General features: G+C 42.2%; 1 protein-coding gene across 1 annotated transcript; it reads right to left on the reverse strand.

The window, feature by feature from the left end:
- Positions 1-4127: 4127 nt before the first annotated feature.
- Positions 4128-8593, reverse strand: LOC125542303 (wall-associated receptor kinase 2-like). The gene is made up of 4 exons (XM_048705282.1): positions 7313-8593; positions 6766-7145; positions 6302-6481; positions 4128-5473 (listed from the first exon to the last, which is right to left on the reverse strand). The coding sequence occupies exons 1-4, from the start codon at positions 7927-7929 to the stop codon at positions 4419-4421; spliced, it is 2232 nt and encodes a 743-aa protein (XP_048561239.1). The 5' UTR covers positions 7930-8593; the 3' UTR covers positions 4128-4418.
- Positions 8594-10236: the final 1643 nt, after the last annotated feature.

Here is a 10236-nt window from a genome sequence, read left to right on the forward strand (position 1 = left end):
CTTGGCACAGAAGTGCCATGAGTCTATGGCCACGGGGGGACGGGGATGAGGGTGGGCTCGAGCCTGCACCCAGCGTGCAGCACCACCTAGCGTGCAGCAACCGCCTCCACGAATCCAGTCTGGGACAGCCAGAAAGTCTCAAACCAGAACTGAGGGGGGATCGATGGCCGCTCGTCGATGGAGGACAGGGGGAGGGGGACGTGATCGGAGCCAATCCCGGGTGATGGCCCAGAGGGAAGCAAGGGAGCAGCGGAGGTCCCATTCTCGGGAAACTAGGACCCGGTCCAGGACGGACTGGGCCGGGGAGGCCTGGCGATTGGTCCAGGTAAATCTGGAACCAATCCTATCAATCTCGCGGAGACTGAGGTCAGCAATGCAGTCATTAAACATCTGCATCCGCGCCAAGTTAACGTTCGAGTTGCTCTCGTCCTCTACGAACCGGAGGAGGTTAAAGTCACCGCCAACCACTACCGGAAGCGAGGCCGCCGAGACCTTCCGGTGGAGCTCCTCAAGGAAGGAGATGGACCTACTGTTGTCAGCAGGGCCGTAGACGATGATGACCTCCCACTTGAAGTTAAGCGCCCGCTCAAAGAGTTCCATGCTAACAAAGAACTGGCCTCAATCCATGCTACCCACCTCGAAGGTGGCATCATTCGCACCTAAAAGGATGCCACCCGAATGGCCAGTGCTCCCACTAGAAGGGAGCCAATGCCAAGCAAAGAGATGGGAGCTCAGACGATCGAGCTCCGGGAGAGAGATTGACATTGTCACCATCCAAGAAACCATGCGCAGGCTAGACCTACACCTAGCCAGGTCGCACAATATCCAAGTGCACCTTTTTTTTATTACCCACGGCAATAACGAGTTTTATTCAAAGTATAGAGTTACAATCGAGAGGCACAAGTTCCTCAATACATAAAGGACAGGGGTTGTGTGACTATAGTTTGCCACATGATCGGCCACTCATTCTCTTCCCGTCGGATCTTAAGCCGAATAAACTTCCCTATTGAACATCAACGATCTAATTAATCATTGTAACCAGTTGTCCATATGTCGAACGATTCAAACCAGCCCATGTTAAGGTCAACATATAAAGCTTCCCTGGAATCGGCCTGTATCAAGATATGATTACCATTGGGATAATATTTTGCGCTTAGCAAGCAGACACATAAACTGTTAGGGGTATCAAGTAACTACCATGCCTACTTTGCGAGAAGAGCTTGGTTAAAAGCTCTCATGTCGCGGAAACCCATTCCACCTTTACCCTAAGGAAGCACCATCTTGTTCCAACTCAAGCATGCCATCTTACATTTTGATTTTCTCACTCCCCGCAAATACTGTCACATAAGCCTTTTGAGATTATCACAAATCGATGCCGTCAGGATGATTAGCACTCATCACATATGTGGGGATGGCTTGAGCCACTACTTTAATTAACCGCTCTTTGCTACCTGAAGACATGTATTTGTTACTCTAGTCAACAAGTCTTCTACTTAATGCTGCCTGTACCGTTTCAAATATCCCTTTATGTCTTCTCCCCTTTGGGACACGAAGCCCCAAATACTTGGGCTCAAAAATCTGCTGCATCGCGTCAATTTTTTTTTACTTCCTCAGATACCGCTGGCAGAAGAATTATCAGAGAAAATGATGAAACACTTGGAAGGATTTATGAGCTGACCCGTCGATGAAGCATAAGTAGTGTTCAAAAAGCCCTTTACCAACACCACCTTCTACTCAGAAGCATGGAAGAATAACAAAGAATCATTCGCAAAAAAGAGATGCAAAATAACGGTGCTCTTCTATAGATACCAGACTCCTTGAAGACCATCTCCTCCATAATTTAGTTGATCAACGTAGACAAAGCATCAGCAACAAAAAGGAATAAAAAATGAGATAATGGATTACCTTGGCGTAGACCACATGAAGGAGTGAAAGGTTCAAGAATTTTCCAACTGAACCTATTTTACTGAGAATACACACACCATAATCCCGGACATCCATGCTTGAGAAAAGCTCCATTTAAGCAATGCCTTCTCCAAAAACTCCCACTCAACACGATCATTGGATTTTGAGCGATTCAATTTGTACACACAGAGTGCCGGGGCATAATTCCTCTAACACTGTATATGATGGATAGACTCAAAAGTTGTGATAGAGTTATCAAAGATTAAACGTATAGGGATAAAAACAATTTGATTTTCCCAAATAAGACCCGTCAAGAGCGGCCAGACTCTATTTACCAGACATTTGGAAATAATTTTATACACGACGTTGCATAGGCTAATTGGTCTAAAATCCTTCATATCCTTGGGATGGGGGATCTTCAGAATTAGAACAATAGCCATGTCATTTAATCTTTTTGGCATTTTTATTTTCCCCTTTTCTTTTTTTTCTTGCTAGTTTTCCTAGATTTTATTTTTATATTTTCTATTTTCTTAGTTTAACTTTTTATATAACCTTTTTCTCTATTTTTTTATTTTTATTTTATTTTTATTTACATGTTAAGGAAAATATGAACATTTTCCTGAAACATGTCATATTTAAATTACATGACTTTTTTTTCAAAATTACATGAACACTTTTTAAAATTTCATGTACATTTGTTTTCCTAAATGCATGAACATTATTTTGAAAACACGACTAAAATCTTTTTCTTAATACATGAACATGTTATTAGATGCATGAACATATTTTAGAAATACGTGAGAAATTTTTTAGTTACATCAATTTACATGAATGTTTCCAAAGTACATGAACTATTTCTATACGTGAACACTTTTACAAAGATGTTTTCATTTCTTAAAACTTCATGTTCACTTTTTTATTTTTGAGTTTTTTTTTCCAAAATATGCTCACATTATTAAATATATGAACTCATTTGTGCACATCATGAATATTATTTTAAAGATGGGAGCACTTTTTAAAATCACCTAAACGATATTTTCAAGTAAAAGGTGAAATAGAAAAGTAAAAAACAAAGAAAAAAAAATGTGGATGAGGCCGCTACAGGCTGCTTGCTCACACATAAAATTTATTGGGCTGCCCAATCTGTAAGCCTAGTGGCGACAACAGCTTATAGGCCGGAGGCATGAGTTTACAGTTTTTTATTTTCTGAAAAGGAAATATATTTTAAACTTGTTAAAAATTCGGAACAAGTTTATAGTGTAACTAAAAACTAAATATATTAAAAGCATGTCCAGGCAGTGTTTAAAAATGCTATGTGTCTATTTAAATAAATGCTCGGTGTGTATTTAAAAAATGGTCATATTATATTAAAAAATGTCCACTGTATATTAAAAAAGTATTCACTGTATATTAAATAAGTTCAATGTATATTAAAAAAGATTCATTATTCAACCGAGAAGAAACCAGGACAACAAAAATAAAAACAGTTGAAAAGGCTGGATGAGAAAAAACGATAAAATTTATATGTGATCGATCAATCCTTAAGGCTTAATCCAACAATTATCCCAATCTCTTGTCCAATCCCGCATCTGACAAACAGTTAATGGGATGATGTTTACCAGCGTCATAAATCTAACACTAGGTGACGTCAATTGTGGTGGTGGTGGTGTGTGTGTGTGTGGGGGGGGGGGGGGGGGGGGGGGGGGGGGGTCGATGCATCAATAGGAAACAACAAGTTTTATATCCTTACATTGCAATGTACTCCCTCCGTAAAGAAATATAAAAGCGTTTAGTTCACTACTTTAATGATCTAAACGTTCTTATATTTCTTTACTAATGATCTAAACGCTCTTATATTTCTTTACGGAGGGAGTATCAAAATCAAAACAAGCATATATGAAAGTAGAATGCTTACCTTCCTCGCCAAAAGATTTCTACATATTAGGATTGACCTCGGACATTTCTAGCACGTTGGTGTCTACATGGGGAAAGCCAAGTAATGCAGATAATCGATGTAAATTTCGGGAGAAACTAAGATTCACTTCTGAGATGAGTGGAGGTCATTATTTTAGGAAAAAAAAACCAAAGAAACAAGAATCACATTGACCAGAGTTCATATGAGGCATACAGTCTTTGGAGTATTTACTATGAAAAGAGGAGCATACTGTGTCCATAGTAGAACAATTAATTGAATGGGTCCTAATTAAGCCTCAGCTCATATATGTGTCCATAAGAAATGGAATTCAAATGTAACATGGAAATTTCGAGTCTGTACATTGTTGAGAAGGGAGTGACCCCGGCCTCTGCATTATTGTGATGCACACAACCGTGATGTCGTGTCTGTTTATACCTCGTAATAAATCCACAACGATTAGATCCTACATTTCCTATCAACAAGGAAAATGTCACATGAATAAAATTGGAACATACCCTAATGTCTTGATGTCTCAATGCAATCAAACCATTACATAACTGAGTGAAAAATGTAAAAATATTGGTAAAGGATAGATACTTCACTCTCCCAAGGCTTTAAGCAAAGCAACATCATCCGGTGCCGGACCAATACCTCCCTGGAAGTTCCTCTCATGACTATAATCTTCAGATTGTGCAACAATCTCGAGGAGGCGGTGCTCTACTCGTTTCATATCTTGTCGTTCTTCTGGATTGGGTTTTAGACAATCTACTGCGACTCCGCCAACCATTTCCAATAGATTGATATCCGCCTCGCTTTTAATATCATTGTCAATAAAGCTTCTTGCTCTTTTTTCTACAAAAGCTTCAACAAAGTTTGCAACATAGCTCCGCTCAGCATCATATGTTGCAGGCCTCCTTGTGATAAGCTCTATGAGGACAACTCCGAAGCCATAGACATCGCTCTTCTGTGTGACGATCCCTTGTTCCATATATACTGGATCTATGTAGCTCATGTCCCCAATGACAAGTTCTGTCATCTCGTCTTTTCCTCTCGCGAGTAGCTTTGATGTCCCAAAGTCTGAAACTTTGGGGGTGAACTTTTCATCCAGAAGGATGTTGGCAGATTTAACATCACCATGACGGATTGTACTCTCCCCTGCTGAATGCATGTATGTTAAGCCTTCGGCTGATCCAACGGCAATCCGCAATCGTGTACCCAGTAGAATCTTATCTCTGCACTTGAAGAGAACATCATACAGACTCCCTCTCGCTACAAACTCATACACCAACATGGGAACATCCAGCTCTAAGCAGCAGCCTATGAGCATAACAATGTTCTTGTGCCTCATTGCAGATTGGATTATAACCTCATCGGTGAACTCCTGCTTCATGTGCTTGTCAACCTTGATGGACTTCTTTATAGCAACTTGTTTTTTGTCTTTGAGAGTCCCAAGATAAACCTTACCAAAGTGGCCCTCTCCAATTACACACCTGTAGTTATTTGTCATTTGTTTAATTTGTTTCCTTGTATAGATCCTTATATTCTTTACACCTTTTAGTACCGGACCACCATTTTGTTCATAGAACCTTCTAAATTTTAGTAGCTGATGGACCATAACCATGAGGACCAAGACAACAATCATGGCAGCAATACCTGACAAAGTGCAAAATAGTCAAGCTTCAAGTTTACTCATGTCAAGATCTTCATATATACAATCACCAAAATAGCATTACACTTAAATGATAGAATGTTCAATTAACTTGACATGCTATTTCTCCATAATCAACTAAGTAACTAATTATACAACTAGTAAGCCAACTAATTTTCAAAACGGTATTCCCTCCGTCCCATAATATAAGATGTTATTACATCCAACATGCTCACATATTCGTTGTAATAACATCTTATATTATGGGACAGAGGGAGTATTTAAGGACTTAATTATGTGATGAAACTGAAGGTACAGCTACAAAAAGTAGAAACTGAATAATTATTACCGGCACCCCAGAACCTGGATGGTATAGAACTGAATAATCATTACCGGCAACAATCAAAATTTCAAAAGTTTGACTACACCTATCCAAAATGACAAATTTTGGGAATTCTTGAGGGGGTAGTAAAAGAAAGAATAGCATGGCTCGTATACTCTTTTCGTTAAAAGTACCTACATACTCCATGATAACTTAAACACAATGTATCTCCCAAAAATGAAGAGAAATGAAAACTTGAAATGCAACTTCCTAATACCAGAATATACAGGCATAGGCAAGTCATCTGGTGCACTAGACTAGACAAACATCACTCTTGAGCAGTGTTGTACTAGATGTTTACTCTCGTAGTCATGGTTGGTTACGCCGATGCTGGCCACCTCTTGTATTCCGCATTTAGTAAACCATCATGGTTGTGTGCATCCTCTAGATTCAGAGGCCGGGAGATAATGAAACTCTTTTTTTCTTATAAGTAAAAAAGATTAGTGCTTACCCACAGTCACTTTTGCTGCTAGGGTGAGTTTCTCCGTGCAGGTTCCTTTTATGGCGTCCCCTTTCATTCCGGGTTTGCATCGACAGTCATAGCCTCCCAGCCTGTTCTTACAGATCCCGTCGCAAGGATACAAATCACGGAGATCAGGATTTTGTTCTCGGAGCTCGCACTCGTTGATGTCTGAAAGAAAAGGATTAAAACATGTGAAGGCTTGATCGAGCAGCTAATTGTAACAGAAAATACTACCAAAGCGAACTAGGCATAGCTTAGATGGTTAGGTTCACTGTGGTGGAACTAGCCCACCTGTGTTCAAATTCCAGACTTGGCACGGGTCCTGACATATTTCTTGGATTTATTTCAGGTTTTTAGGCGCTATTCTTTCAACGTTATGGCCTGCCTATTAACTACGAGGTGTCTGTGGCGACTTTGTTCAACAAATTTATGTAAATCCATTGAGTACATACCTTGGCATCCATTAGGAATATAAGGGTTGCCATCGTAATGTTCCCAGCACTTGCAGAAATAGCCTTCGGCACTGGTTGCATTGACACAGGAGCTGTTGCCGTTGACGCACCTGTAGCCTGGACGGACAGAGCCGTCCGCACCCGGACATGAACCGTCCCTAAAGGCAAAATCGAGCACCATGGGGACGCCCCTCGAGTACTTGTTGGATAGCACCTCGTAGCCGTGCATGTCCTCATCAGAGAAGTTGTACCATGAGCTCTCCACCACCATGCCGTAGAGGCAGGGTGAACTTTCCCAAAACGTGTTATTATCTGGCTGAAACGTCACACCAAATCTGTTGAGAATGCTTCCTTTTGGAAAGGCGTCCTCGCAGGTAGGTCTGGCACAAAAAGCTCACTCAGTAATACTAATTCAGAATGTTGCCAGCCCTCCCAATTCAGTATAGTAATTCCTTTTTTTTTACCTCTTTTAGTAAGAAGATGCACAGAGGATATCTATCTATTTAGACAAACAAAAGAATGCATGTATAGTGCAGGTCAAGTTTACCCGATGCTTGAATAGCATGTCGTATCAGGGCTTGCGGAGCCCAGCAAGTAGTCGCTCATCCTAGCTTTGACGCCCCTGCCAACACCGACGAGAAAATTGCGCTTCTCTGACAGGTAGAATGGCTGATATAACCACGTAAACTGAAGCTTGAGCAAGTGGTTGCGCGCAGTCGTGCTGCAGTCGGATCTCACCAGTCTGTAAGCCCGTGCCTCGCTCTTGGCGACCGATATGTCCATGAGCTCCACGGGCACTTCCCACCTCTTCTCCAGCGCCGGGTCCGACGTGACCGGCGTCGGCGTCGAGTACGCCGCCTCGCCCATCTTGCTGAATGAGGTTCGCGGTCCTGTCCGGTTGTAGTAAAGGAAGAGATGAGGGGGGTCGAACGAGTTGTTGCAGGTGACCTGGAAGCCCTCGACGAAGCAGCCTGGATTCATGCCGAACGGGAAGGGGACGCTGATGTTGCCGCACATGGCCTGGCAACCCTCAAGCGTGATGGGCCGGCGCTGCTCTTCAGCGCAGGCACCACCCTGCCACAGAGACAGAGTTGCTGCCGCGGCGAGTAGCAGGAACTTCAGAGTTAGCAATGGCAACAGCCGGGGTTGTGAGGGTGTCGCCATGGTGCTAAGATTTTACCTAGCCAGCTACCTCTTCTGATTTGCTATTTATATACACATATGCCAAGTTTTAGTTGTAATTGAAGCTAGCAGGGTTCTGGTTGACCATCCTCCGATATACTATATCAGGTAGCAACATCAACCATCAGCGTCTATACACATCACACTAGGACTACATACAGATTCCAACTCACAGCAATGCAAACTTGTTCAAACACGTAACGATTAAGATTCTTTTCTTTTGCTGGCCTGATTATTAGAATTAATAATGTAATATTAGGGGTATGAGACCAGACTCGTTCAAGTCGTTGATGCATGGAAGATACCAGGTAGACTCTAGTTTGGCCTTATATCCTTATAAACTAACCACTCCCTTTGGTTTCAAGTGTTTGAGTTGTTTTGGACAAATGGCACCCGCCCTCAAGATGACCACACCACTGAAAACAATATTAAGCGATCAGTATAGGCTTCAAAACGCTGAATGTGAATCTTTTCACCGAAGAGTGGAAACCGCAGGGGCATTTCGTCATACACCTTGGAGGTGTGAATATATACACGGAAATACGCAGAAAGAATCTTACCGTGCCACTGCCACGGAGCACGAGCTGGCGAGAGAGCACGTCACCTTATCCCCGCCGTCGTCGTCCTTGCTTCCCCACCCACCCACCTCCTCATCGGCATAGGTACTGCTCGATCCCCGTCCATATCGTCTGCTCGGCCTCTCTGAACCGCCCGCCCTTCGCCGGCGTGAGGCCGGCCAGGGACATCGACGCCGCCCGTTCGCGCGTCGTGGTCTTGGCCGGCCATCTCGCCCCGGCCAAGCAACAAGTTCACCGGAGACGCGAGCCGACGACGGGTGCAAGTGTCAGGCCAGGCCAGGCCATCTGTTCCTCCGGTTGTCACTTTCGTCAGTTACGGGTGTTCCACTCTTCAGTTAACTGACAACCAGGATCGAAGCTCGCGCCAGGATCCAACGGCTCCCCTTGCTCGCCTAAGCCTGAAGCGTTTTTGTTCGTAAACAAAACGCATGACTTTATTCATATTTTGAGAAGATAACGGATTACGACAGGTAAGATTTATTTATCAATTAATCAAAAAAAAATTATATAAAAAAGAAGAGGTACGATTTCACTCAGATGCACCTCAACCCAATCAAAAGTCAAAGAAAATTTAGCCAACCTAGCATGTTCACGAGCAACCTTATTAGCCACACTATATTGCAATCACCCACGGCAACCCGCCGCAGCCTTCCCAAAGTATAAGGCACGCTTGAGTTTACACGGTCTTTGATGCATGACTTTGATCGTTAATATATACCAAAATAATGCGATTGAACATGTATCAATAGTATCATTGCATTTGTCTTGTAAAACAATCCTATTTCATATGTCTTTATGATAATTTCATTGTCATATAATGAGCCAAAATTATAGCCAAAATTGTGCGACCGAAGACTAAAAGAATCAATGCGCGCTTTATAGTTTGAGAAGGAGGGAGTATCTAGGTGCCCACGCTCTAGAGTCCCGTGCTTACTCGCCGCTACGTCAGCGGTACAACCTGGCAAATCCTAACAAGTCCCCAAGTCCATCTCCTCATAGATCTTGCGGTTCTACATGTGTTCAAGTCGCAACAATACTGCTCAGTCTTTGAACACATCTTAACTAGTGAAAAATCATGCTTGATTCTGCCCTGAAATTAGCAGAAGTTCTCCGAAAATTGATTTGCCAATGATCCGACCATGGGTATCTTTTCTTGTTGCAGGGACCATGGGTATCTTTTCTTGTTGCGGGGACCATGGGTATTGTGGGAGCAATATACACCTTACACATATACCATCATACTAATAACTAGTCAAAATCAAGCTTGATTCTGCCCCAAAGGCTCAAAACATACCGGATGCACCATTTATTAGTTATATAAAAGGCTGGCAAAAGTTCCTGAAAATTGATTTGCAAATGATTCCACGATGACTATCATCAGAACAATATACAACTTACACATACACCATCATATTTCCTTGCATATTATGAAAATAAAAAAAGAGTAAAATACTAAATACACGAGACATCTGTGAAGTTCACAGTAGGAACCCTAGTCCATCGCTTGTCAAATCCTCATATGGGAAAAAGTTCAACAACAGGGATGATGTTACTAGGTGACAATAGTACATAACTAGTAAATAAATGATATCAACTGTCTCTACTTCTAAAGGGTCTGAACACATCTGAATGTATGAGGGAGAAATGAGCTTCGATCTCGGGGACGACCTTAATCATTTGTTTGACTCATTTATATGCATTTGTTTGATTC

The sequence above is a fragment of the Triticum urartu genome, chromosome 1 (genome assembly GCF_003073215.2).
Source record: "Triticum urartu cultivar G1812 chromosome 1, Tu2.1, whole genome shotgun sequence".
Lineage (NCBI taxonomy): Eukaryota > Viridiplantae > Streptophyta > Magnoliopsida > Poales > Poaceae > Triticum > Triticum urartu.